General features: G+C 32.9%; 5 protein-coding genes across 9 annotated transcripts; 1 reads left to right on the top strand and 4 right to left on the bottom strand.

The window, feature by feature from the left end:
• Window positions 1-1,827: 1,827 nt before the first annotated feature.
• LOC103870327 (lipid droplet-associated hydrolase) lies at window positions 1,828-8,239 on the bottom strand. Of its 5 annotated transcripts, none has more exons than XM_009148451.3 (13): window positions 8,158-8,239; window positions 7,912-8,056; window positions 7,739-7,812; window positions 7,564-7,635; window positions 7,448-7,476; window positions 7,282-7,332; window positions 7,128-7,178; window positions 6,828-6,887; window positions 6,652-6,737; window positions 6,414-6,561; window positions 6,225-6,275; window positions 5,908-6,012; window positions 1,828-5,818 (listed from the first exon to the last, which is right to left on the bottom strand). In XM_009148451.3, exons 2-13 carry the CDS (start codon window positions 7,980-7,982, stop codon window positions 5,675-5,677), a joined length of 942 nt encoding a protein of 313 aa, XP_009146699.1. In that variant the 5' UTR covers window positions 7,983-8,056; window positions 8,158-8,239; the 3' UTR covers window positions 1,828-5,674. The 5 variants fall into 5 exon arrangements, with proteins under 5 accessions (XP_009146699.1, XP_009146698.1, XP_009146700.1 ...); XM_009148450.3 differs by having other exon boundaries at window positions 7,912-8,013; window positions 8,111-8,221; XM_009148452.3 differs by having other exon boundaries at window positions 7,912-8,013; window positions 8,131-8,218.
• A 142-nt stretch (window positions 8,240-8,381) lies between these two features.
• Window positions 8,382-9,906, top strand: LOC103870326 (2-Cys peroxiredoxin BAS1, chloroplastic). Its single transcript, XM_009148448.3, has 6 exons — window positions 8,382-8,664; window positions 8,750-8,824; window positions 9,002-9,083; window positions 9,164-9,243; window positions 9,351-9,476; window positions 9,554-9,906. Exons 1-6 carry the CDS (start codon window positions 8,473-8,475, stop codon window positions 9,782-9,784), a joined length of 786 nt encoding a protein of 261 aa, XP_009146696.1. The 5' UTR covers window positions 8,382-8,472; the 3' UTR covers window positions 9,785-9,906.
• Window positions 9,907-9,990: 84 nt separating this feature from the next.
• On the bottom strand, window positions 9,991-11,257 carry LOC103870325 (NDR1/HIN1-like protein 2). The gene has a single exon (XM_033292499.1). It carries the CDS (start codon window positions 10,974-10,976, stop codon window positions 10,056-10,058), a length of 921 nt encoding a protein of 306 aa, XP_033148390.1. The 5' UTR covers window positions 10,977-11,257; the 3' UTR covers window positions 9,991-10,055.
• A 6,761-nt stretch (window positions 11,258-18,018) lies between these two features.
• LOC103870322 (NDR1/HIN1-like protein 1) lies at window positions 18,019-19,017 on the bottom strand. Its single transcript, XM_009148446.2, has one exon. The coding sequence runs from the start codon at window positions 18,883-18,885 to the stop codon at window positions 18,247-18,249; it is 639 nt and encodes a 212-aa protein (XP_009146694.1). The 5' UTR covers window positions 18,886-19,017; the 3' UTR covers window positions 18,019-18,246.
• A 2,349-nt stretch (window positions 19,018-21,366) lies between these two features.
• Window positions 21,367-22,404, bottom strand: LOC103870402. The gene has a single exon (XM_009148526.1). It carries the CDS (start codon window positions 22,402-22,404, stop codon window positions 21,367-21,369), a length of 1,038 nt encoding a protein of 345 aa, XP_009146774.1.
• Window positions 22,405-23,429: the final 1,025 nt, after the last annotated feature.

Here is a 23,429-nt window from a genome sequence, read left to right as displayed (position 1 = left end):
AAAAGATTATGGTTGTACCTTCTTTGCAATGAATGTATCCATTAAATATTCAAATCTAGTTACTTGATTTACGACTTCAAATATTGTATGTATGTATAGTGTTAATATGTTTTGGAAAATAAATTTATCATGCAAACTAGAAATACATAATATACATATAATATTATTGTATTTTTAACTATTGTAAACAATAGATCTATATATATATATATATATAAATAACCTACAATATTTTGAACAATTAACAGAATTTGATAACAGTTAAAGCACTTACAAATATACCCAACTGTGAACTAAACTGAAATTAGTTAGTCTGTCCGTGAACTTCTTTATCACAATATTATATTGTAGAATACAGAATTTACTTGATTAAATCTAATACGTATACAATAACCCATAAACATACTTTAAATTTTGGAAAATATAGTTGAGAGCCATTTTAAAAAAAAATAGTTTGAAAATCAAAACCACCAACTAAAGTTTGTAGTATGTTGGTTTGTATAGTACAGTTTATCGTCATGTCTGGGTGAGTTATAGATACTACCAGATATAATAAAATCTAGTAATCAAAAACGATAAAAAATTTAATTTTTATTTTAGACGACGTGTCAACATTGCAATTTAAAAAGGTGATAATTAATTTCTAACAGTTAAAGACTAATCTCTCTAGCTATTTTAGTATATGATTTATTATATTTTCACCAGCCGTAATTAAATTCCCATTAAATCAAGCTGTAATGAAAATCTCTCTCTCAACAGTTTTATGTGGATGTTTGTTTTATAAAATGGCCTAACCAGAACAACAAGAAGTTTTCTCAATAAAACCAACACCTCTTTCTCAACCCCCAAAGAGAGAGAGAGAGCAGAGGATCAATGAGCCGGAGGAACAGGAGCGGTCCTAAGCTCGAGTTGAAGCTGAACCTTTCGCCATCTCCTTCTCAAGGCGAGCAGATGAGTATGGTTCGGTCTCCAAGCAGATCAAACACAGCTTCACCAAACTCATGCGTTTCCTCTGAACCGAGCCAGGAGGAGATGGAGACACCAATCTCAATGGTCCTCGTCGGTTGCCCTCGTTGCCTTATGTACGTTATGCTCTCTCAGGATGAGCCCAAGTGTCCCAAATGCAAAAGCACCGTCCTACTCGATTTCTTCCATGAAAACGCCTCTGTCGATACAACCGCTCCCGCCGTCACCACTAAACGCAACAAGAGCTTAATAACCAATATTTAAAACTTAAACCTATAGGCTGATCCAACCGTTCTTGTTTCTGTATTTTCTCTTGCATCTTCTAGTAGTCGTTTGTCATTGAGTAGTGCTAATCACTGCTCCACTTTGAAATGTTGTCTATTGTTTTGCTTGTCCAGAAAACATAGTTAAAATGTATTGGAACCGTATGATATAAATTAGTTTTTATGGACTATGGTACTACGTACTACTAAAGAAAAAAACATACATGATTCTTTGGGTTTGCGTACGAATATTTTACTCCCGTAAACTCATATAAAACTATACTTAATATGCATTTTGAAAAAAAAAACATAACCATCGAATATGCAATTTCCTTTTGTTCAGAGGCAAGCTTAATATGCAATTAAATAAACTAACAATCTCTCAGACTTTAGTTTATAACTAACTAGGTATGGACCCGTGCGTTGCACAGGTTTTGTTTGATTTTTAATTTTATGAAAACATATAAAGAATGACAATTTTTTTTTACATCAATTTTAGAATATATGTATATGTTATGGACACATTTTTGAATTTAAATCTGTTTTCTACATAATTTATGATGTTTGTCTTTCGTGTTTGACAATAGTTAATAATTTGTTTTTGTTTTTTTTATAAATAGTTCACCTTTTAATGATCAGACTATATCGTCTGTTTTGGAATAATCATGTTCAAGTTCAACTCAAATCGTATTTTGGAATGATGCAAGGCTATATTAATAGTAATTTGGAATGATTTTAAAAGTTTATTATAACATGTTTTTATTATATTAATTGAATGAAAACGTCTTTGTATGTTACTATGAAACAGAGATTAAAATAGGGCTGGGCAAAAAAAAACAAAATCTGAAAAACTGAACCATACCCGATCCAAAAAATAATACCGAATCTGAATCAAAATTGATTAAATATTCGAACGGGTTCAAAATTTTGGTATCTAGAGAAATGAAACGAAGTATTTCGGATATCCAAATATATATTATATAGATTTATATACCTAAATATATTAATTATTTTTAGATTTAATGTATATTAATAACATCCAAAATATATAAGATACTTTTAACGTGTGTAAAATACTTGAAAATATAAACAAATAGTTAAAACTAAATGTCTAAGATAGCTAAAATATACTGAAAACACCAAAATATATTTGAAATTTCTTATGATTCTCTATCAAAATATTCAAACCAAACCAATTTATATGTTAATTTTAGGTGTTTTGACATATGTTATTCAAATTTATATGTAATATATTATTGTATTTATAGATTTTGAGGATTTAAAGTATATAATGAATTTTAAAATTTCAAAAATTATTTAAATGGGTTATCCGAACCTGAACTGAACCTTTTAAATAATACCTTTTTTGAAAGTCGGTAACAGAATCAAAATCATAATTCAAATAGAATTTAGTCCCAGAAGATGCTGAGAGACAAATTACACCTTGATATGTCTTGATCAAAACACTTGTCATGATAAGAACAATATTATTACTTTTCAAAGCGCGATATTTATCTTCAAATAGTTCTGCTTGTTCAGCCCATAGTGTTGCTTGTATTTCAATTCTACTGTATTAGATAGAATTTTTGTAAAAGAGAAATAAAAAATAAAAATCGAAATTGATTAATAGAATTGGAATTGAAAAATATACCTTTCTAACAATAAAGTTGAATAACTCTTCGGAGGACAGGTGTGGTCTTGCTACGAACATCCGTTTTCTCAATATTCTTTATACATCCAATTACATCTGTAACAAAAATCGTGTTATGTAATAATGTTATTTCAAGAAAAATTCATTACAAATACCGAATAATTTGACTGAAACATATGATGTTTGACAACCAAATTGCTACAAAAAAAAAACAGATTACGTGTTCCTAGTAATCAATCAATCAATGACCTACTAAACATACAAATGCATCAACCAATGTCAAGCAGACTCTATACGAAAGGATCCAACTTCAGTCAATGTAATAATTATTTAAACCTATCAATCTTTGCATTCAATACTGCAAGAGATTTAACTGTCCTGAATATATAAAGCGAAGTCAAAAGAGGAAAGATAAAAAAATAACTCACCAAAGAAAATACTAAATATTACCATATAAATCGTATGTTGAATCTTTCAGTTGAAAAAACTCTTCATAGTTTCGAAATCGAAATTTTTCAGGCGGTGTTTGAGGTAATTGTTGCTCCACACATGCAATTGTTGTTCTCTCGGTCAATCTTATCTGAAATTTATGATATGAGATTTTATAGTTTTTATTGTAATCTTGCAAATTAAATTTGCAGATTTCAATAATGGCCCCTTCATGTAATCCATCCCCGAACTTTTCAATAAGAGAAGGATGCACACAACCTTGAATTGTATTTTCCTATATAATAAACAAATTATTTTTACAATAAAACTATATAAGATTTTTTAAAAATAAAATATTTACCATCTTATCAAGTAGGAGAAAATTTATTCCTATAAGCTCGTTATTCTTATTTAAATTTCTTGCTTCCCACTTTCTAGTAAGACGTACTCAGTACGACGGTAAGAACATTTCTTATTTAACTGATCTAGTGTTAGATAACTTTCTGAAGCCATTGTCTTGATAATTCCTGGTAGCAAATTGAATTACAATTTCAGTTAGAAAATAATAAATAGAACGAACACACATAAGCATAATTAAACGTATTAAAGTAGTAAATTGGCGTTGACATTAACTTATGTACAACATCATAACTAATTATATATTGTATGTACAAACTCCTAAGCATTATTGTGGCAATAACTTACGTGCCCAGCATGACAATAATGAAGAAAAAAAATTAACATCAGTTTATAAGAAGAAAAGAACATGCGATGACCAAAAAACCCACCTAATATTTTTCTTTATGCTTGCTGATCAAATATGAGAAGTGTCAAAATATGAGAGAGCTTAGTCCTATATATAGATGTGAATAATTGTAGTTCCTTTTGGTTTATGATCTTTTTAATTAGGATTTGAATAAAGGAAAATTAACATTAAACACTCTTTTACAATTTTTTGGTTTAAAAGTTTTAAAAGGATAATTACTATTAATATTTTTTCAGTTATCTTTTCTTTATGATTTTAGAAAAGGAAAATTAGTATTAAATAAATTATTTGTACAAATCGTTTTTGGTATAGGATTTGTAAAATCGAAAATTTTTATTAATTTTTTCAAAAAATCAGATTTTAATAAAAGAAAATTAACATTAAACACTCTTTTACAATTTTTTGGCTTTAGAATTTTAAAAAGGATAATTACTATCATTTTTTTACAGTTATCTTTTCTTTATTATTTTAGAAAAGGAAAATTATTTGTACAAATTGTTTTTGGTTTATGATTTTAGTAAAGGAAAATTAGTATTAAATAAATTATTTGTACAAATCGTTTTTGGTATAGGATTTGTAAAAACGAAAATTACTATTATTTTTTTCAAAAAATCGTGTTAATATGTGAGTAATTATAGTTTTTTTAATGATAGAAAAAGAAAATTAGTATTAACACATGTCACAATCTTAATTATATAATTGGCATGTGTCGCGATCATATTAATTAAAAACTTTAAGAACCAATAAAAGAAAATTAACATTAAACACTCTTCTACAATTTTTTGGTTTAAGATTTTAAAAAAGGATAATTACTATCATTTTTTTTTACAGTTATCTTTTTTTTTATGATTTTAGGAAAAAAATAATATTAACACATGTCACAATCTTAAATATGTAATTGCCATGTGTCAAGATCGTGTTAATTAGCAACTTTGAAGAACCAAACTTTATATAATAAGATGATATGTCCAAAAACTGATTTTTTTTCCTACAAAAAAATAATAAAATATAAAGAGATTAGAACAAGATTTTGCCTGAAATATGAATTTATCAGTCAGAGAGAGAAAAAACTGAGGGTTTCGTCAGACCTACAATTGGGAAAAATAAAATAATGAAACTTTAAATGTGCATGTTCAGAAATTCTGGCAACTTGTTTTTATAGCTAAGAGGGTGAAAAGTTAGTTAGAGTTGAAGAGGGGTAGTTACAGCTTCAACAGATTTTAAAGTGATGAAATCATTTAAATCAAATATAAATGCAAATTGAGGCAGTTGAAAATAATGAGCGTTACGTAAGAATGATAAATAATTAAATATGTATTTAATTCCACCTTCAATAACTAAACAATTTCTTATAAACCGGCTAAGCTAATTTTATTCGCTGCATTCAACTCCAGTACCCTAATTTTCTGGTCTTAAATTCTCACTGATCGCGATTTGTTACATTAATGCAACTCTATGAAGATGTTTTCCCGGTGTAATTGAACGAAGTAGATATGTTTGGGCCAGAACAACTCGGCTCATTGATTTAACGCTATTGATGGTTCAAAATGAAAATTCACAGACCGGTTTATTTGGTTTAAAAGTCAGGACAATTTACATTTACTGGAGGTGCGTAAACCGGTTCTTGATCAGAGTGGCTACATGCTGCGCAACCCACACGGAGCCAGCCACCGTGCAGCAGAACGCGTGCGTGTGACCTTCCCTCTCAATAGACAAGGAAGTACCAGGAGCCAGCTTTGAAATCTGAACAATGAAGATTGTCTATGAGAGACTCTGCTTCATGTGTCAGAAAATGAATTTAAGACTAGCTGAGAAAGTGAAACTAGTTTAACCTCTTCAAAGAGTTGCAGTGGACCCCAATGATCATCAATGCCAAATAAAAATGCAAGCCTGGTCTGGTTTTCTCTCATGAACTCCCAATCTGGCTCTGCTGCGAGCTTATACGCAAACAAAAAACGGTGAAGTAGTGTTGTCATGTTAAATGCTTTGTTAGATATTAATTATAGTTTGTAATATCATAATTATCCAGGTTCAAAAAATATTAGTTATAGTGCAAATGCTTAATCATGTTTTATTTTATTATACACTTTGAACTCATATCTAGACCCTCTAAACTCCATAAGGACACATTGTCAAAGAAGAAGGGTACCTCTCTAAACTCTGTCATTGCCATATAGAGAACATTGCGCATGGTGTGATACTGCAAGGGAAGGAAAAAACAAGAGTGCAAGAACTTGTCATAACGATTTTTATTTCCGAATTTATACAACTATGCAAGTGTGTTTCAAAAAAAAAAAAAAATACAACTATGCAAGTAAGGACTAAAACAAGACAGTACCTGCCTCAAGTGAGTGCAAGTAGCTTGAACTGCAGTATCAGACCATGAAGCTCCAAGGGAGTTAGATACAAGCCTCCGTGCAGCCCACATAGGTAACAGTCTCAGTGATGCAATGAGAAAACTCGCTGTAGCCGATAGAACAGAAGACCTGAATAAAAAGATAATTTGGTGACATTCTAAATAAAAGATGATTTGATTGGTTCTTTTTTTGATAAGAGATTGAGAATAAAAATCTCACGCTGCAAGTTTTCCAATTAACGATTGCTTTGTTGACTGTTTGTTGAGAGTCAGAAATGGATATAAGCCAATACAGTATACCACCTGCTAAGCAATCCAGAGAATATAAGATGATATGATCACATTGCACAGAGAGAAATTAAGATAGAGGAAAGTATCATAAGACTGAGTGCATACCTTTTCAGAGAACTTCCTTAAAATGTCAAGGGATATATAAGACCCAATAGAGTGTGCAACCTAACCAAAAGCAGTTAAGATTAATAGATGTTGTATGTAGAAACTATGTCAATGGAAACATGTAATGAGACAGAACTAGTTCTTACAAGTATTAGTAAGAACATGTAATGTTTAGTATAGATGGGACACAACTAGTTCTTACCAGTATTATTATCTACATAAATGGATATATGTAGAAGCTATAATATGTCAATGGAAACATATAAAGTTTAGTATAGATGAGACACAACTAGTTCTTACCAGTATTATTGGAACTTTCACTCCCTCAATGTCCTGTCTGATAAAATTAACCTGTACAATAATTAACAGAATTAGACTATGGGATGAACAATACAAGAACTTGAGATGATTTTATTTTCAACTTGAGAAGGAAGATAGTTAGATCTGTATTTACCTTATGATCGATTTGTTCTTGTAACGAAAATAGCCTCCCAGACTCCCAGTCCTATGGGACAAACCAAAAACAAATATGTAAATCATCAAGCTATCATGAAAGCAAAAAAAACTAAGAAGCAGTCATCAAACTCCAACAGCATACGAAGGCAAGTTATAGTATATACCTTGCTCGTCTGAGATATTTGACCAATAGCTAATGCAAGAACAAAAACAAACCAGTTAAACCATTTAAGGGAAAAGGAACCAAATCAAAGTCATGGAATCATAGAAGAAAACAAACCCGTGATAGATGCATTTCCATCAAGAAACTCGTATAAAGATTCCAAAAAGTCCTTATAAAATGGCACAACACCTGAAGATTGGTTAACAAGGCAACGTATGCATGAACATAAAATAATATTCATATCTTGTTTGCATATATAGTAGTAATAAATAATAGTAATAGTAAAAGAAACCTGGATTCCCCGGGATGAACAATACATGGAACTTGGGATCCTCAGCTTGAATTTCCATTATCTCCGTCATCATCCTTGTTCACAAATATTAAAAAAAAAAAAAGAGGTGTAACCATTAATCAAATCAGAGTCGAACAAGATTGACTAATTAGAAAAAGATAAGAGTTAAATACTCAGAAACTCTGGACAATCTGGAAGTAACAGGAGTTTTAGCATTGTTCATCAATCCCTTTTCACTCTCCATATCTTCTGTCACGCGATTCAACGTATATATTCTTCAACGAGAGCAGAATAGACAAGAATCTATGAGCCACGGTACTGATATAGATCAAGTAAACAGAAACGTGAGAAAGCATGTTGTAACACTCAGACCATTTTACAGTGAGGAACACCTGAAACAATAGTTTGGAGAATCGAACCGACGAACGGGAGGAAGAAAGCAGCGGAGAGACGGAGTTACCGAAGGTACAAGCAAGAAGAAGAAGTCCAAACCGCATTGTTTTTTTCCGCAATTAGTATATAACGTCCGAATTTGGAAAATACAAATTTGTTTTTTTTTTTCTTTCTTTCTCGTTATTTTTAACAACAACGTTTACGCGACGTCGTTTCGAGTTTTGAGGTCTTTTTGGTTTATCTTCAAAGAGAGGTCGTTGAGACTTGAGACACACACTCACAGTCACAGAGATAAGTATTTTGTAGCCTCTGAGTAACACAGAGAAGAAGTGTTATCATCAATGGCGTCCTCTGTAGCTTCTTCAACCGCTCTCATCTCCTCCACTCGAGTTTCTTCAGCTAAGTCTTCGCTTCCATCTCCCTCCTCCCTCTCTTTCCTTCGTACCGTATCCTCTCCTCTCCGCTCTGGTTCTGCTCTCCGCTCTTCCCTCAGCTCATGCTCTCGCCGGAGCTTCGCTGTCAAGGCCCAGGCCGTAAGTTATCTCAATGCCGACACTTCTTCTTTGCTTTAGTGAAACTGAGTGACGTTTAAGCTTATTATGCTCGATGAGTTAATAGGATGATCTTCCATTGGTTGGAAACAAGGCGCCTGATTTTGAGGCTGAGGCTGTCTTTGATCAGGAGTTTATCAAGGTATCTTCCTTTTTCTATTTTTTTTTTAATCTTGAACACTTTCTTAACCAAATGTGTGATCAGTACATACCTGCTGGCTTCTGCTATTTAATCTCAGACATAAGTTTAAATGAGTAGTATTGGTGAGTATGTGTCTTATTGTTTATAGAAAACTAATTTGTGGTTGATGGTTTGCAGGTTAAGCTCTCTGAATACATTGGGAAGAAGTATGTGATTCTCTTTTTCTACCCTTTGGACTTCACTTTTGTCTGCCCAACAGGTTACCCCCATTGCCTTAAATTTAGTATCTGAGGTTCACTCATTACCTCCTAATCTCTTTTTTTCATTTTTTTCTTGTAGAGATTACTGCCTTTAGTGACCGGTACGCAGAGTTTGAGAAGTTAAACACAGAAGTGTTAGGTGTCTCTGTTGATAGTGTGGTAAGTCTAATAACACTATTCATATATTTTACTCCATTTTCTCATCTTTCTTTGTTTGCAAATTACTTGACTCGTCTCTGTTTCTTTTTGCTGGGTGTCCCACTTAGTTCTCCCACCTTGCGTGGGTCCAGACAGACAGACAATCCGGAGGGCTAGGTGATCTGAACTATCCCCTTGTTTCAGATGTAACTAAATCTATCTCAAAGTCTTTCGGAGTGCTCATCCATGATCAGGTTAGCTACTCAAATCTTTTGCTTCTTTTAAAAAATTTCAAAGTGTTTTGTGTTGTTGATAAAGAAGAGAACTTCAGGGAATAGCACTGAGAGGGCTTTTCATAATCGACAAGGAAGGAGTGATCCAACATTCAACCATCAACAATCTTGGTATTGGCCGAAGCGTCGATGAGACTATGAGAACCCTCCAGGCCTTACAGTACATTCAGGAGAACCCTGATGAAGTCTGCCCTGCAGGATGGCAACCGGGTGAGAAGTCAATGAAACCTGACCCCAAGCTCAGCAAAGAGTACTTCTCTGCTATTTAGAATAGCTATAATAAGTTCAAAACCTTTGTTATAAATCTGCAAAATGTATCAAATCACTTTCTTTACAGTCCCTTTTGTATGAATATTATTATTATATATCAATGCTGAGACTTTGTGATGAAGACTGTCACTTTTAAAAACAAATCAAACAAGAATGTATCTTCAAACCCAACAACACCACATATTCATTTCCAACATAATTCAAATTTCAGAAGTGAATATTAGAACTAGAATGTATTATTAAAAAAAACATGAAAATAATAAGTTTTGACTAACGAAAGTCAAAGTTACACTGCATAGTCTGAAACTTAAACCCGCTGGTCAAACTAGAGGAACCGAGAGGGATCTTCAGATCATCACACCTAATCTTCGGTTTAACTTTCCACGACTTAATAATCCAAAACTCAAACCGAACACTCATCACCAGCCTCAAATCGATCCGGTACACTCCGGTTAAGTCATCCTCCTTCAGATCCGCCCTCGCTCCCTCCCCGAGCACCACCAAGTTCTGCCCCTCCATCTTCGTCACCACCACCGTCGTGTTCTTGTGCCCCTGATAGAACGGCGCGATCTCGACGGAGCCGAACCGCTGATCCCCGTAGTATCCGCTGACCTGGACCACGTCGTAGTAGATTCCGAGACGCTGGTTAGGGTTCCGGATCGTGAAATTGAGGTCGAGGTCGTAGAGGAGGTTGCTGTTGTCGCTCGAATCGAGGCTGAACCGGTTCAGATTGGCGTCGGCGACGTAGAATTTGACGGCGTTGGGGCGGAAGATCAGCCAGAGGATCAAGGCGGTTACGCCGAGGATCACGGCGACGGCGATGAGGATGTTCCAGACCAGGCTGAGGATGCAGCAGCCGCAGCAGCGTAGGCAGCTTCCGAAGCAGCTGCACATGCAGCTCAAGCAGCAGCATCCGGGGGCTTTGTATCGGCGCTTGGGTTTAGGCGGCGGCGGAGGAATCGGTGGCCCGTAGTATCCGCCGTTGAGGTGTGGTTGTTGTGGACCGTAGTATCCGCCGTTGAGGTGTGGTGGTGGTGGCCCGTCGTATCCCCGGTTGAGGTGTGGTTGTGGTGGCCCGTCGAATCCGCGGTTGAGGTGTGGTTGTGGTGGCCCGTCGTAACCGCCGTTGAGGTGTGGTGGTTGTGGCTCGTCGTATCCGTCGTTGAGGCGTGGTTGTTTCATGTCTCCCATGTGTTCGACGAAATGCCTCAGAGAGAAACAATCAGATGGTTTTTTAAGAATTTGAATCGAATTTGTTTTTGTTTGTGAAGAAGAAGAGGAGAGAGGTGTTGTGTTTTTATTCAAGAGAATGTGATTAATGTAACGCGTTTTTTAAATTAGGAAACGAATTCAAAAAGTCGTGCTTACTCTAATATGTATATTTGTTGCCATTCCGTGACAAAGAAAAGAAGAAGTAGTATATTTGTTGCCATTAAACTCTGTCTGATCTGGTTAATAAATGCTTTCTTGTTTTGGTTATGGTCACGACTAAGTTTTGGTGTTACAGTAAGCAAAGATATTAATGAAATAAAAACCGGTTAAAGCTTAACCACCGGTTTAGTTTTCAAAAAGAAAGTGCCGTTACGTTTTGGTGCAGAAAAGGTGGCCTTTGAATGTGGTGTGGTCAGTGCTTTTTCAACAGTCGATAAGCATTTCAAATTTAAATGTTTATTACTCCCTCCATTCCTTAGTGATATAGAAAAAACGTTTGTTTCAGAAAGATGTATTTTTTATGTTTTTTATGACAAAATTGTAATTTTTAAGAAAATTAATTGATTTTATTGAATTACTATTAGTTAAAAGTTTTTGAAAATTGAAAATTACAGAAAACGAATACATTTATTATAATAGTTTAATGTATTTTCTTAATATGTGTGAAAATACTAAAAAGTCTTTCTTTTAGAAACGGATGGAGTATAATATTTTTTTTATTTATGAGGTTTGTCTATAGTTCCATTGAAACAAGGTTTTAAGCAGGGGCGGACGCAAGACAACGGGTACGGGGGCACGTGCCCCCAACTGTTTTGAAATTCTCTTTGCTAAATACTATAAGGTTTATTGAATGCTTCCACCCTAAAACTAAATCATAATGAAAAAAATCATTGTGCCCCCTACTAATTAGCATCCTACATCCGCCCCTGGTTTTAAGTAGAGGTTGTTGTTATAAAAGAGAAAGAGTTAATCGTGTGATGTGTGGTAAATTTACATATGTGTGAAAGAGTAAAACGTGCGATGTGATTGTGTGGTAACTGGTAAGTTTGGATGTCGATCGGTGATTTTTATAAAATTTATATCATTCATCAAAATAGTCCAGCATCAGTTTAGTTCAAGCGACCAAAATAATAATAAGTCCACATTGTCTCTCGCCTGCAAGCGGTGGCAACCTCACTCTTTACCAGTATCTCCAACCTAACTGCATAACTTACTGTAAAATTGAAGAAAAAACACAGTAATGAATAAACAAAAAACATTATTTCATTTATAGAGTAATAAATTTTTGTTTGTTCATAATATCATTTTTTATTCTATTTTATAGTAAATTATGCAGTTGGATTGAAGATACTCTAGCTTATCGATCTCTGACTCGATCCAATATATAGAGGTTCATAGTTTTGATTCAACTGTTGCCACTATAACAAAGCCGAAACAGGGAGATGTGAGATTAAAGCTATGGCCTCTAGGATAACACTGGGGGTATAGTGAATATGCTTATGATGTAAATTTAAATAATGCTGAATGTTACAACTTACAAGCAAAGAAACCAATAAACACATAGTTTTAATGATTAAATATCCCTTTTTTGCTTTATTATTGTCTAATCGGTGAAACCAAAATTTTATTTGGTTTTGTCCATCTCTCACAGTTGTTTTGCTTCCATTAAACAAAACAAAAAAGTTGGAAAAAAAAATACAAAAGAAAAAAAAACAGTGTGGTATGGTGTGACACTAGAACTTGCCTTTCTTCGTTAGACGGCTAACGACACTAGGCCTTAACAAACCCTAACGAATAGCAATTAGGCCCAATTCTACGAACGTAAAAACGTTGACATATATACACCTGATTGGTTAACTCTGGCTATATGTTTTAGATTATACTTTTTTTTGTAACAAAAAAAAGGTGATTTCGCATCTTTATCAAAAACTTAAACATTGTATATAGTTTCTCTCAAGGTAAATCAAACTCAAGTGACGGTAGTTACAGCCGCAACCCCTTTACCAATATACCAACTCAACGTTGGTGTTTTAGATTATACTTTATTAGTGTTCTTGGTAATTTGCTATTTACAACCAAACATATACTTCGAAGAAATTTGCATAAAGTATGATGGAAATAGATGTACTGCTGTAAAAGAAACAATGATTGTGAAAAGATTTTACATCACTTATTTTATTTTATTTTATTTTTGAATCCAAGGAATTTTGAACCAAAATTCATAATCTCTTTGGTACAGAGACAAGAACTGATTGTTAAATCTCTCTCCGTAGTTGTTGTACATCACTTGGCATATAGTAATAATTCAAGAATACCTAAGCTCTTTGCCCAATAAATAATACCTCAACTGAAAATGTGTTAACACAGTTTAAAATTATTTAGTTATACTCTGTTTGCTTTGGATAAGATTAATTGTAGAGATAGATAACTGCATATGTAATCGATATTGATCAGTTCCAAATTTTCCTATGTACTATTGAATCATTGATCAATTACCTCGACTTTCCGATGTTGTACATTATTTTAGACGTTAGGTGAAAAAGACCATTTTTATAAAATTTTGCGAGTTTGGCAGTGTCTTATTCATATATATCGTAGGCTTTGTAGCTCTTGTCTGTGTGTGTGTGAACAGCCCACATACCACGTTCATTACCACCATTTTTATAAAATAAAATTCAAGTTTAGGTTTATCAGTCAACTTTATTCAAAAAAAGCATGTGTATATATCATGCGCTTTGAAATCCAAATTATAGATTCAAGAAAACTAGATTGCATAATTCTCTCATATTTATATTAAATTAGACATTCTCTTGATTAAAAGATGCATTAACAAAAACTAGATGTTGATTGTCTAACTACCGATATACAAAGACCCACTTAATTTATTTTTTATGAGTTTATTATGTCAAACAGAAAAGGTCGAGAAGATTAGTATTTGGACTAATTTCTATCAAGAAAAAAAAATCCTCTATATATTATTTGAGAAGCATTGCAACATTTTTTTTTGTAGCCACATGTCATCACTAGAATGATTTTTAGAATCCTTAGAGAAATAGGTTGGTCCATTTAAATATATAATAAGTTTTTTATTAAACCACAATAAATACATTATTAATATGATTCATTATTTCCTTAAATAAGATTACGGAATTGCCTAATGTGGCTAAAGTATATATGATAATTAATGATTTTGAATAATAAAGATTTGATAAAAATATGTGTGTATTATAATTATATTTGTTTAATTTTAAGCTATTAAAATAAATTAAACAATCATAGTAATCAGATAATAAAAATTAAAAAAATTATTTATATATTATATTTTGAATTTTTAAAAACGAGTATAAATTACTAAAACTGTTAAAAGTTTCACATTCAAAGTTTGTGATCTATGATTTAAAACTTTTGTTATGACATGATACAAATAATTGAAAAATAATATAAGTTGAAAGTCAAAAATAAAAAAATATATAAATATATGTATCATTTTAAATTAAACTATATGTTATATAAAAATACATAAATATCGTAATTTTGAAATTTACTTTGAACACTTTTTTGATAAAAAATTTAAAAAAATATTGACAACTTAATTTTTAAAATATTATAAATTACTTAAACCATTATTCTCAGAGTGAAAATTTTGTTATCACTAATTTAAACTTTTTGCAATAACGGATACAAATGATAAAAAAATATGAGCAAAAAGCATCATCTAATAAATATTAATATTAACATATATCATATATATATTACTATCATTTAAATTTAACTATATATCATATCAAATAGAAAAAATATTTTTTGATTTATTAAATTTATTTATATGTTCGCACCAATTTAATTATATAAATAGTAGATAATTACTTTTTAATTATTCAATATATATTTATTATTTCATAATATGTTATAAACATATAATATATAAAATAATTTATATATATAATATTATAATGTTCATTCCGCGCAAGGCGCGATCTTAACCTAGTGAATTTGTAAAAGTGTTGTCTGGTTAAAAGTTCTTAACGTTGGTTAAACTTAGATTATATTACATAGCCCGTCCCGAGTTAGTATTAGTAAACTGACTTTCTTCATCAAGATTTGCCTACTGATTACAACGTTTCGTATATTATTTTTATTCAATGGTTTAATAATGAGTTTTAAGGGACCATGTTTTATTCCCATTTCTTTGTCAATACTGAGTGGACCATGTTTTAAATTAAATGAATGAAAATAGTCATAGCAAAAAAAAAAAAACTTCTTGGACACGTCCCGAGCTGTCGAGAGGTGTGCGATGATCGGACGTCACGTAGTCCCTCTTGGATCTTAATTAGAGATTTAGAGGTACGTAAATACTAAATGTTTTGTTTGAACATCAAGTAAATACTAAATATTTAGATCACAGAAACTATTAAATCCCAAATCTGAAAAAAAAGAATAGTAGTAAGAAACAAGCTGAATTCTTCTAAGTTGTACTTGTAACAGTGAGTACACCAGATCCCGATACAAGATCCAAGAATCCTCTATATACTAAAGCACAAGTCACTCAACCAATCTTATTTTGCCATGTAATATTTGTTTACAATTGTTTTTAAATAAAATCAAATAAACCTAGAAAAAGCCTATGGAAAAAATACTAAACAACCCATGATCTAATCCACGACCTATTTTCTTTGTCCACAATTTTTCTCTTTTCGCATTCCTATCTCTTCGATTCGATATAGAAAACTCAAAATCAATCAATAACAGAAATATGCTCCGTCTTTGATTTCAAAACCTTAATTCAATAACAGAAATATGCTCTTTTTTTTTAATTTCCATATTGAATGCCCTGGGCCAGTGCAGAGGTACATCTCTGAGTAAACGATCTCAGTAACCCATAGATCCCGGCGAGGCTATCTTACTCTGTGTGCAGTTTCGCAGGCTTCAGCGGAGAAACATATTGGCTCATCTGATCCATTCTAGAGTCAAGAAAGTTCTAGAAAGGGTGGATATGTTTGATCAGAATGATATGAATTGCTAGAGACCCACAAGAAAGAGAGGAAGAGGAAAATAAAAAGCAGAGGCAGATGAGGTAAAATCACAAGACTGCCTTTTGATCAAAGGTATCACTATCATATCGTTAAAGCGCACCGTAAAATATAGCAGGGTATAGATTGAAAACACCTTTGAAAATATGATAAAGAGTACTACACTTTTTCCCCCCTATAAATGTAATGTTTCAGATTGCTGTTAAAAGTTTGGTTTATGTACAGTTATTATAGGGACTAGAGAAACATGAAGTGTTGAAGATGACAAAATTGTTGCTGCCCATCATGGGGAACAACGATTAAATTCTCAAACAAATTAACAGAGGTATATTAACTGCATGTATTTGTTAATTGTTTCAGTTTCTTGGTAAAATGCTCCATAGTCGCTGGTATCAATATTTTTTTTGGTTTCAGGTGTTTGATATCTCAAATTATTCTTCAACTTATTATTAATCTCAAAGGTATTTGTTACGTTCTCTTTCTCGCATGTACATATAATTTCTTAATTATGCTTTCACATCCACATATCATTTAGATTAGAGTATTTAATCGAGTTTGCATGGTTTAGTCATGTCTGATGTATTGCTTATCAGTTATGTTATTTAGTTTAAAAGGTATAGCATCATACTTTAAGTACTAAAGATCATATATTCTCAAGCTAATGAGTAAATTAATTTTAGAATTTACTAATTATTTTTTCAATTGTTTACTGGTTTTTTTATATGCAGATGGAGATACTAAATAAAGTGTTTTTTGTAATGAGTAAATAAGGTATTGGTAAGCTAGAAAATGACCAATCTATAATTTGTACTTTTCTAATACTCTTGGGAATGAGGTTCTTTTGAACTTTCGATTTCGTTGATTTTTAAATTAAATTGTAATCTATTTAGGCTTTCCTTATTCATATATTGCCGAATAGTATGATTTTTCAAAGTGTGATATTGGGAAGAATGATAGACTATAGTGTGATTTGGCTCTAAAAGGAGTTAAGTTCAGTTGCTCAAAAAAAGGAGTTAAGTTCAATAGCTAAAAGCTCATTGCAGATTCTAGACATTAAACTATCATAACAGAGGTATGGTTTTATTTAATGTTCCTTACTGCTCATAGTTTGCAACTAAAACGTGATAAGACTGCAATCGGATTTCATATATCTTGATTGAGAATTATATAGAAGATATCAGTTTTGCTGAAAATGGACTTCCACCTGCAGGTTTCAAGGCCTTCAATGGCATAAAATAAGTCAGCAAGAATGAGAGCCTCTTTGGTTGATAACAATGTAAGCGCATCAACCGGATTAGGATCTACTGTAGCGACTAATCATAAAACAGTTTTGTTCAAGAACTTCAAACTAATATTTGTGCTCCAAGAGCTAATTTTAATCGATGTGAATTTTTATAAACAAATTAAACTGTTTTTCATATGTTTAGTCAATGATAAGTGTGTTAACATTTTTGACTAAACATGTAATTTTCAGTGTATATATAACTGAAATTTGGTTTTATTTAACTTTTTTTTTTACCGTGCGTACGCACGGGATCAATACTAGTATTCTCGATAATCCCTAAGTCACGTCACCCTTACTAACTTTAATGTTACGTAAGATTTTATAAGGATGTGCTTTATAGTGCAAGAAAACCTTATCTTAAGCAATACATCATTTTAGACAAGAAAAGTCTACAAATCCATAAGATGGCTAAAATAAATCTAACCCACATCATTTTTATTTTTGAACGTTCTTAATTTGTTGTGGAATATTGTAGAGATATATATTTATGGATCTCAATTTAATTTAAGAAAAAGATGGAGACATATATATCGATGATGACACCGTAACACAATGTCCACAAAACATTAACAAGTCATAGTCTATTCGATAAAATGTGAAGTCTATCACCGTCCAACTTTATCGGCTGCTAAGAAAATTCATCAAAAATTTTGAAGCTAAAGTTGATTTGATAGGATCACAAGATGCATCTTAGTCACCGGAACTATATTTCAAGAAAAAATTATATAAAAAACTATTTTTCAAGAAAATTACAACTTAAAAGAGAATTTAGAATTTAATTGTAAAAAGTATTCATATTTAAATTCTCATAACTCGTTACAACAACATCACGGATCTGTAATAACTTGCCATCGTATAAGCAAAATGTACAATTCACATCATATATAATATCTAACGGATACCTCTGCTTACCTGCTTTCGCTCCGTTGCAGTTTTAGACACTAACACTACAACCCTGAGCATACGTATACTTAACGGCGTTATCTCCGACAATAACTCCGGCAGCAGCTTTATTACCGAAGTTAATAAACGCCTGACACCTCACATAAAGATGATACTTCCCTGTGATAAACGCCCCAACCTTCCACCTCACTCTGCCGTCAGCACGAATATCCAACCTAATGACGCCGTTTTCTTGATCGCCGTCAAGACTGACGCCGTTAAAAGGAGCGATGGGGACGGAGGTTCCGTAGACAAACGGCGACCAGATGTTGACTTCTTTGTGTCCTTGGTACGTAGGAGGGATCGATGTTCGGTAAGTGATCTGCTGGTTCTGGTAAGCAGCGTATACCTCGAGACGGTCGTAGTAAACGCCGATCTTGTCGTTAGGGTTCCGGGAAGAGAGAGTGACTTGGAAGTTGGAGGTGAGGAGGTTCGGTGGATTACCGGAGACGTTGAAGGCGTAGACGGTGGCGTCTTGGAGGATGAAACGTGGCTTTGTAGGCTGGAGAATTGCCCAAATGAGGAGGATTGTGAGGAAGATTATGAAGAGGATGATGATTATTGACCATATTATGCGACGGATTAGTTTCCGGCGAGAGTGACTATGGGAGCCACAGTCTTTGGAGGTCATGGTATGGTGGTGGGTTTTTTTTCTCCGGCGGTGGTGGAGAAGTTGTTAAGAGAGGCTTTTGTTATTTTTTGGTTGATGTGTTGTATACTTTATACTTTTATAGAAGAATGATACGCAAATAAAGGAATTCTTTCTTTTATATTAAAATCAAAACGATAATAGTAGTTGTACATGTATTTTACTAAAGCAACAATAGTCGATAAAAAAAAACTGAAGCAAGAATATTTATACAAATCATACATGACATTTTAATCATCAAAAGTTTTTTTGGTTAATTAATGTAAGTTTATGTATTTGGATTTTGGTACATAATATTTTTTTTATAGTGTAACTCACTAACTGTACATGTGCAGCCAAGTATTTTAGTATACTACATGGTTTGTATGGCACTGTATTGGTTGTTGAATAATGAATACTACTTTCATTGTAGTTTCTGTACATCAATGAGTATATATGTATTTATTTCTAGGAATGAAGAAAATTGTGAAATAGAAAATGATAGATATGGTCGGTCCATGTCTTCTGTAGAAAGGTGACTTTATTTGTGGTCGATTTTTTTTTCTGTGGCTCCAACAATAAACCCATTATTACTAATTCATCAGATAAATATTACTTCCAGCTTCCTCATTTGAAAATGAAACTTAATTAAAAGTTCTAAACCAGTTCTTAATGTTTCTCATTTTCCATAGTATTTATAAAATGTGAAATCAAAGATAAATATATACAAGAAAATAACCAATGTTTGATTGAAAAGGTAATATATCACATAAATAAAAGCAGATGATATTAATATTATATTTGTAAAATCGTAAAATGGTTGAATGTAAATCGTAATTCAACCAAATTATGTGGTTGATCGATGATGAGCAATCGCAAAATCATTATCCATTGAGCCATGTTTTAACATTTTGTTAGCATTGATTTTGTAAAACAATTAGTTTCTCCCTTCCCTACTAAAGGTGGACATTTCGGTTTAGTTTAGATTTAGTTTGGCTACTAGGTCTAGGTATAAAGTTTTCAACAAAAAAAATCTCAGACATACAAAAAGTATCATCGGAGCTATCACATGGGTAGATGAATATTCAATACCTAATGACGTTTAAGTATTAAATGATCAAATACTTTGTATACATATATGGATCAATAAAGAGATAGAGACTGAAAGATAATTTCATCTATCCACGTAAGTCCCCCATATTGGAAAAGAGGACGTAACCAAACACTAATTGCCAAAATAGAAACCACCACTTGTCTGTCATCTCTTTTTTTTTTGATCAACTTGTCCGTCATCTCTACGTGTCTTGTTACGTTGATTAAAATTACAACAACTGATCTAAACATTGTGTTGTAATTAGATTGGAAATAATTTTTCAACTAATTATCGTATTTCTAATTGATATCGGTACCGGTCTACATAGTTGAATGAAATTTTAATATTACAGTGTTACATATTTAGTTGTTGTGCGCATAACAAATTGTATCATATCGGATCTTCATATATGTTCCAACTGAACTCACACAATGAAGAAATGAAAAGAAATTGAATAGCAAACATCATTCCATGGTTTAGTTGATATTCCAATTAAACAGAGACAAATTAAAGGAAGGAAAAAGAAAAGAAAAGAAGGAAAGCCCATTACACCTAGATAAGGGAGATTCTGAACGAAAAAAGAACATACGACCATACAAACAAACCGGTGCACAAAATTGTCAGATTATCTTTTAACTATAACATTCCAAACAATTATGGAAGCACTTTTTGCATCCAAAAATTCACTTTGGGATGCCTGGCCATGCCGATTCCCCATCATCAGTTTTACTATATAATAAGTAACATAAATTATAATCGAAGTTCTTGTTTTCCTACCAACTTTCTCAAAATTATACTAATAAAAACCAAAAACTTAAACGCCAAAATCAACCCGACCGGTCTAGAGCGTGGACCAGTTCAATAGAAACCCTACATTGCCTAGAGTGTAAAATGTAAACGCTGAAATTGTTTTATTGTATAACAACCTCTTTGGTTATTACTTCATTACAATAATGAAGAGACGCTAGGTAGATTAGTTGTTGTTGATGGAAGTAGTGTATATTATCCATTCATCCTCTCTCTGTTTTTGTTTCAATTTATCTATTTTCAGTTTGCCAAATCTCGTGTTCACTGTCTTGTTTGTAAAAAAAAGCAGCTTCCATGTATCAAGGGTAAAGATGAATGACAAGAAAAACTATTCCGAGAAGACAAAAACGTAGTGTTTTGAGCTCCTCTCGCTTTGTTTTGACAGCTTCAATTTTGTGAAGTATGCCCTTTTGTGATTTCTCGATCTAGAAACAATATTTAGAGTGAAGGCCATCATGTTAGTACGGACCAAAGCTGTGTAATAAATATATGCGATTAAATCTTTTGGGGGTTCTCTAAGTTTATAGATAGCTGAAAACTCTTTTTTTTTTGAAACACAACTTATATTAATGCCACAGAAAGAGTTAGGTGCTAGCCATTAAGACTTCACCCTCTACAAGTCCCTGTTTTGCCAACAAGTCAGCAACAGTGTTCTTATCTCTAGAAATCCATTGGAAAAAGATAACATCAAAATGAACAGAGTAGTTGTGAATGTCGGCCACAATGCCGTAAAGCTCCAAAGGCACTTCTCCTCCATTGAGGGCTTTGATAAGCTGAGCGGAATCTGATTCACAGATCAATCTCTTGCTCCCCTGTTCTTTGCACTCCTTCATCGCCTGTCTCATCGCCAATCCTTCTGCTACAAGGGCTGAATTCACCGTGAACGCTGCCCGATACCTCGACGTAACTGCCGTTTGCTTTGAAATAGTCCATCCTAGCCCCGCCATCTGGGTTGTAGCACGCCATGCAGCATCTGATCTCACAAGATCACAGTCTGGTGGAGGAGGCTGTCGAGCTATTACACGTTGTTTAGGTTTTATTTGCTTTTCTTGAGCATCATTCCATTCCTTTGCCATCTTCAGGGCTTTTGTAACCGTTTCCTCCACTGAGATTTCCTTATCCTTAAAACATAGGCTGTTCCTGGATATCCAGAGTTGCCATAAAATCCATGGCGCCAGATGACCAGCTGCTAGCCCTGTAGGCGGTAGGCAAGTTCTTTCAACTAAGTTCGTCCAAACATCACGTAAATCTATTGATCCACTCAGTTCCACCCCCGGAGACACTGGGACTGCTCTCCAGACATTCCTAGCATAAGGGCAGTGAAAAAAGAGATGATTTATAGATTCTAATGTACCGCATCTCTTGCAACAGGTATCAACATTGATGTTTCTGATTGCAAGCAATTCTCCAACCGGAATGGCATTTTGGAAAACTTTCCATAAGAAAAGCTTGACTTTTGGTGACGTAAGGATCTTCCAAACACTCTTGAACCAGTCTAGCTCTGGGTGGTCTCCCCCTATGATGTTCTCCTCTTCTTTGATTTTAATTGCCACTTTATACCCTGTCTTTGTGGTATATTCTCCAGTCGGTGTTCCTAGATAGCTGAAAACTCTTATAAGCATAATTTCGTTATGTTTTGAGATTTTCAAGTTATTGTTAACTTTGATCTGTTTGTCTCTATCATTGAGTTGTCAGAAACTCAATTTAACATAGTTAGGAAAATAATATTCAGGTTTTTATTCTTTTGTGGCTCTTTCTTCTCCGGCAAGTGACAGTAGCTTTAGTGACAAACTAAGGATACGTATTGTTGCAACTTAGATTCTGATTTTTATCCTTCCATTTAGCCAGTGCTTTATATTATATCATTAGAAGTTTGCAGACTGTAATAAAATCCAAGCCCTTAAGAGCATGATTAACAAGCTCTAATGGGGTTTTAGGCATGATTCGACACTTTTCTGCTAAGAGACGTATTTTATATCTTTTATTTAGAATAAGTTTTTTTAGTGTTTCTTAGTTAAAAGCTATTTTTTTAATTCCTAACTAGATTTTAAAGCGCGTGATAATTTTCTGGCGAAAACTTTATATAATCGAATTTTCTCTTTATTTAAAGTAGTCTTGGACATAAAATCTGTAATCGAAATATCGAATCAAAGTCAAACCAAAAAACCCGATCTGTGCCGAGTCCCAAATGTGATAAATATCAAAATGAATCTTGTAGAGTGTTATAAAACATATCCGAACACGAAGTGTTATTATCTGAATCCGAAAAGGTAACCAAAAAACTGAAAGACCCAAAAACTATTTGGAAACCATTTTAAATGTCCAAATTAATCACAAATACAAATATTTGAAACATAAATATGTACTTAAGATATTCAATTCTATATTTATTTTGAAATGATATCTAAAATAAGTATTTAAATTTTAAATAAGTACCTTAAATATCAAATTCTATATAAATAAGTATTTATTAAATTTAGTAAAACTTTATAATACTCCCTAAATTGGGGGACTAACCACTATAAAATCGTTATTTTCTAGAGAAACGGAGTCAACAAAAGTTCCAAACCTCTTTGACATTCATCATATGTTAGTGAAGGATGCAACTATGCATTAAAATAGTATTTTCATAATTTTAAATTTTTCT

Source organism: Brassica rapa, chromosome A05 (genome assembly GCF_000309985.2).
Source record: "Brassica rapa cultivar Chiifu-401-42 chromosome A05, CAAS_Brap_v3.01, whole genome shotgun sequence".
In the NCBI taxonomy this organism is placed as follows: domain Eukaryota; kingdom Viridiplantae; phylum Streptophyta; class Magnoliopsida; order Brassicales; family Brassicaceae; genus Brassica; species Brassica rapa.
The sequence above is the reverse complement of the archived record's forward strand: the minus strand, read 5'-3'. Positions and strand labels throughout refer to the sequence as shown.

What these genes read in the sequence shown, in the direction of transcription:
- LOC103870327 (XM_009148451.3), bottom strand. Translation starts at nt 7,982, where the DNA reads ATGGAGAGTGAAAAGGGATTGATGAACAATGCTAAAACTCCTGTTACT. An exon ending in TGGAAATGCATCTATCACGG is followed by an intron (nt 7,477 to 7,563) that starts GTTTGTTTTCTT and finishes TTCTTGCATTAG; the next exon opens with CTATTGGTCAAATATCTCAG. An exon ending in TGAAAGTTCCAATAATACTG is followed by an intron (nt 6,888 to 7,127) that starts GTAAGAACTAGT and finishes GCTTTTGGTTAG; the next exon opens with GTTGCACACTCTATTGGGTC.
- LOC103870326 (XM_009148448.3), top strand. Translation starts at nt 8,473, where the DNA reads ATGGCGTCCTCTGTAGCTTCTTCAACCGCTCTCATCTCCTCCACTCGA. An exon ending in GTGTCTCTGTTGATAGTGTG is followed by an intron (nt 9,244 to 9,350) that starts GTAAGTCTAATA and finishes TGTCCCACTTAG; the next exon opens with TTCTCCCACCTTGCGTGGGT. An exon ending in GAGTGCTCATCCATGATCAG is followed by an intron (nt 9,477 to 9,553) that starts GTTAGCTACTCA and finishes AGAGAACTTCAG; the next exon opens with GGAATAGCACTGAGAGGGCT.
- LOC103870325 (XM_033292499.1), bottom strand. Translation starts at nt 10,976, where the DNA reads ATGGGAGACATGAAACAACCACGCCTCAACGACGGATACGACGAGCCA.
- LOC103870322 (XM_009148446.2), bottom strand. Translation starts at nt 18,885, where the DNA reads ATGACCTCCAAAGACTGTGGCTCCCATAGTCACTCTCGCCGGAAACTA.
- LOC103870402 (XM_009148526.1), bottom strand. Translation starts at nt 22,404, where the DNA reads ATGCTTATAAGAGTTTTCAGCTATCTAGGAACACCGACTGGAGAATAT.